Here is a 2,698-nt window from a genome sequence, read left to right as displayed (position 1 = left end):
CCCACCCACCACCATCACCCCCACCCACCACCATCCCCCCCACCCACCCACCACCATCCCCCCCCACCCACCACCCACCACCATCCCCCCACCCACCATCCCCCCCACCCACCACCACCCCCACCCACCACCACCCCCACCCACCATCCCCCCCACCACCCCCACCACCACAACCCCCACCGACACACACACCCCCACCTACACACACCCCCACCTACACACACACACACCTACACACACAGACCCTACACACACACCCCTACACACACACACCCCCACCTACACACACACACACCCTACACACACACACCTACACACACACACCTACACATACCCTCCCCCACCTACACACCCCTACACACACACCCCCACCTACACACACACACCCTACACACACACACACCTACACATACCCTCCCCCACCTACACACACCCCCACCTACACACACACACCCTACACACACACACACCTACACATACCCTCCCCCACCTACACACCCCTACACACACACCCCCACCTACACACACTCCCACCTACACACACACACCCCCACCGACACACACCCCTACACACACCCCCACCTACACACACCCCCCCCCACCACCCCCACCTACACACACCCTACACACACACACCCTACACACACACACCCCCACCTACAGACACCCCAACCTACACACACACACCCTACACACACCCTACACACACCCTACACACACACACACACCCCCACCTACACACACCCCCACCTACACACACCCCCACCTACACACACCCTACACACACACCCCCACCTACACACACCCCCACCTACACCCACCCCCCACCCACACCTACACACACACACCTACACACACACACCCTACACACACACACACCCCCACCTACACACACCCCTACACACACACACCCTACACACACACACACCCCCACCTACACACACACACACCCCTACACACACCCTACACACACCCCCACCTACACCCACCCCCCACCCACACACCCACCTACACACACACACCTACACACACCCCCACCTACACACACACACCTACACACACACACCCTACACACACACACACCCCCACCTACACACACACACACCCCTACACACACCCTACACACACCCCCACCCACCTACCCACCCCTACCCAATATGGCGGCGGGGAAGTCGACTTCGCCCTCCCGCCCTGACGCGTTCACGGACGCGTGACGTCACCGTGACGTCACGCCCAGCCGACCAATGGCGAAGCGCGACCCCAGTGCGCCTCAGCCGGAATCAGCTGTTCGACACGTGCGCGTCTGTGTGTGTCTGTGTGTCACACAACGCAACGCGCTCTCTAACAAAACCTTGCCCTCCTCCTCCCCCCGTCAACCTGTAACTGTCTGCAAGCCACGCAATGTCGCCACGCTGAGCCCGGGCGCGGCGGCAAAGATTTTGATGAATTCGCCGCTCGTTGCCGCCAAAGCGCTCGAGGCCTCGGGTCGGGCCGTGAGAAGCCTGCGTTGCCTGAAAAGCCTGCGGCGATTGAGCAGCGGGACGCGGCGAGACGCGCAGCCTCGAAGCGCTGCGGCGTCGGCGTCGTGGGCGGCGTCTCGACTCGCCAATAAGTTTCCGAGCGCCGCCGAGATGAACGCGGGCCCCGCCTCGACTCCAGGCTCACAGCCGACCCTGAAGCACCTCAAGAGCAGAGACAAGAGGCGCACGGCCGGCGCTGTGTATGCCCTCACACACACGCCGTCCTGGGTCTTCCTGCAGGCGAGTGGTGGAGGTGGTGCACGGTCCTGGGGGGGGGGGGGGGGGGGGGGGGGGGGGGGTCCTCAGTGGGGGAGGTCCTCAGGGGGGGTCCCCTACTGCCCTCAAGGGGGGGGTCCCCTTCTGCCCTCAGGGGGGGGGTCCCCTACTGCCCTCAGGGGGGGGGTCCCCTACTGCCCTCAAGGGGGGGGGTCTCCTACTGCCCTCAGGGGGGGGTCCCCTACTGCCCTCAGGGGGGGGGGGTCTCCTACTGCCCTCAGGGGGGGGGTCCCCTACTGCCCTCAGGGGGGGGGGTCCCCTACTGCCCTCAGGGGTGGGTCCCCTACTGCCCCCAAGGGGGGGGGTCCCCTACTGCCCTCAAGGGGGGGGTCCCCTACTGCCCTCAAGGGGGGGGGGTCCCTATACTGCCCTCAAGGGGGGGGGGGGTCTCCTACTGCCCTCAAGGGGGGGGGTCTTCTACTGCCCTCAAGGGGGGGGGGTCCCCTACTGCCCTCAGGGGGGGGGGGTCCCTACTGCCCACAAGGGGGGGTGTCCCCTACTGCCCTCAGGGGGGGGGTCCCTACTGCCCACAAGGGGGGGGGTCTCCTACTGCCCTCAAGGGGGGGGGGTCCCCTACTGCCCCTCAGGGGGGGGGGTCCCTACTGCCCACAAAGGTGGGGTGTACCACTACTGCCCTCAGGGGGGGGGGTGTCTCCTACTGCCCTCAGGGGGGGGGGTACCCTACTGCCCTCAGGGGGGGGGGTCCCCTACTGCCCTTCAGGGGGGGGGGGTCCCCTACTGCCCTCAGGGGGGGGGGTCCCCTACTGCCCTCAGGGGGGGGGTCCCCTACTGCCCTCAGGGGGGGTCCCCTACTGCCCTCAGGGGGGGGGTCTCCTACTGCCCTCAAGGGGGGGTCTCCTACTGCCCTCAAGGGGGGGTCTCCTACTGCCCTCAGGGGGGGG

The 2,698-nt window shown here is 66.3% G+C and overlaps 1 protein-coding gene across 1 annotated transcript in view; it reads left to right on the top strand.

The window, feature by feature from the left end:
• Positions 1 to 1,244: 1,244 nt before the first annotated feature.
• The window catches only part of ELAC2 (elaC ribonuclease Z 2), a 44,677-nt gene continuing 43,223 nt past the window's right edge, over positions 1,245 to 2,698 (top strand). The window contains exon 1 of the mRNA XM_061577068.1: positions 1,245 to 1,760. Within this exon, the coding sequence (XP_061433052.1) occupies positions 1,245 to 1,760 (516 nt within the window). The remainder of the gene's footprint in view (positions 1,761 to 2,698) is intronic.

This window comes from Lethenteron reissneri, chromosome 63 (genome assembly GCF_015708825.2).
Source record: "Lethenteron reissneri isolate LAM-NWPU_2019-01 chromosome 63, ASM1570882v1, whole genome shotgun sequence".
NCBI lineage: Eukaryota > Metazoa > Chordata > Hyperoartia > Petromyzontiformes > Petromyzontidae > Lethenteron > Lethenteron reissneri.
Note: the sequence above shows the minus strand (reverse complement) of the source record. Positions and strands in the feature narration are given on the sequence as shown.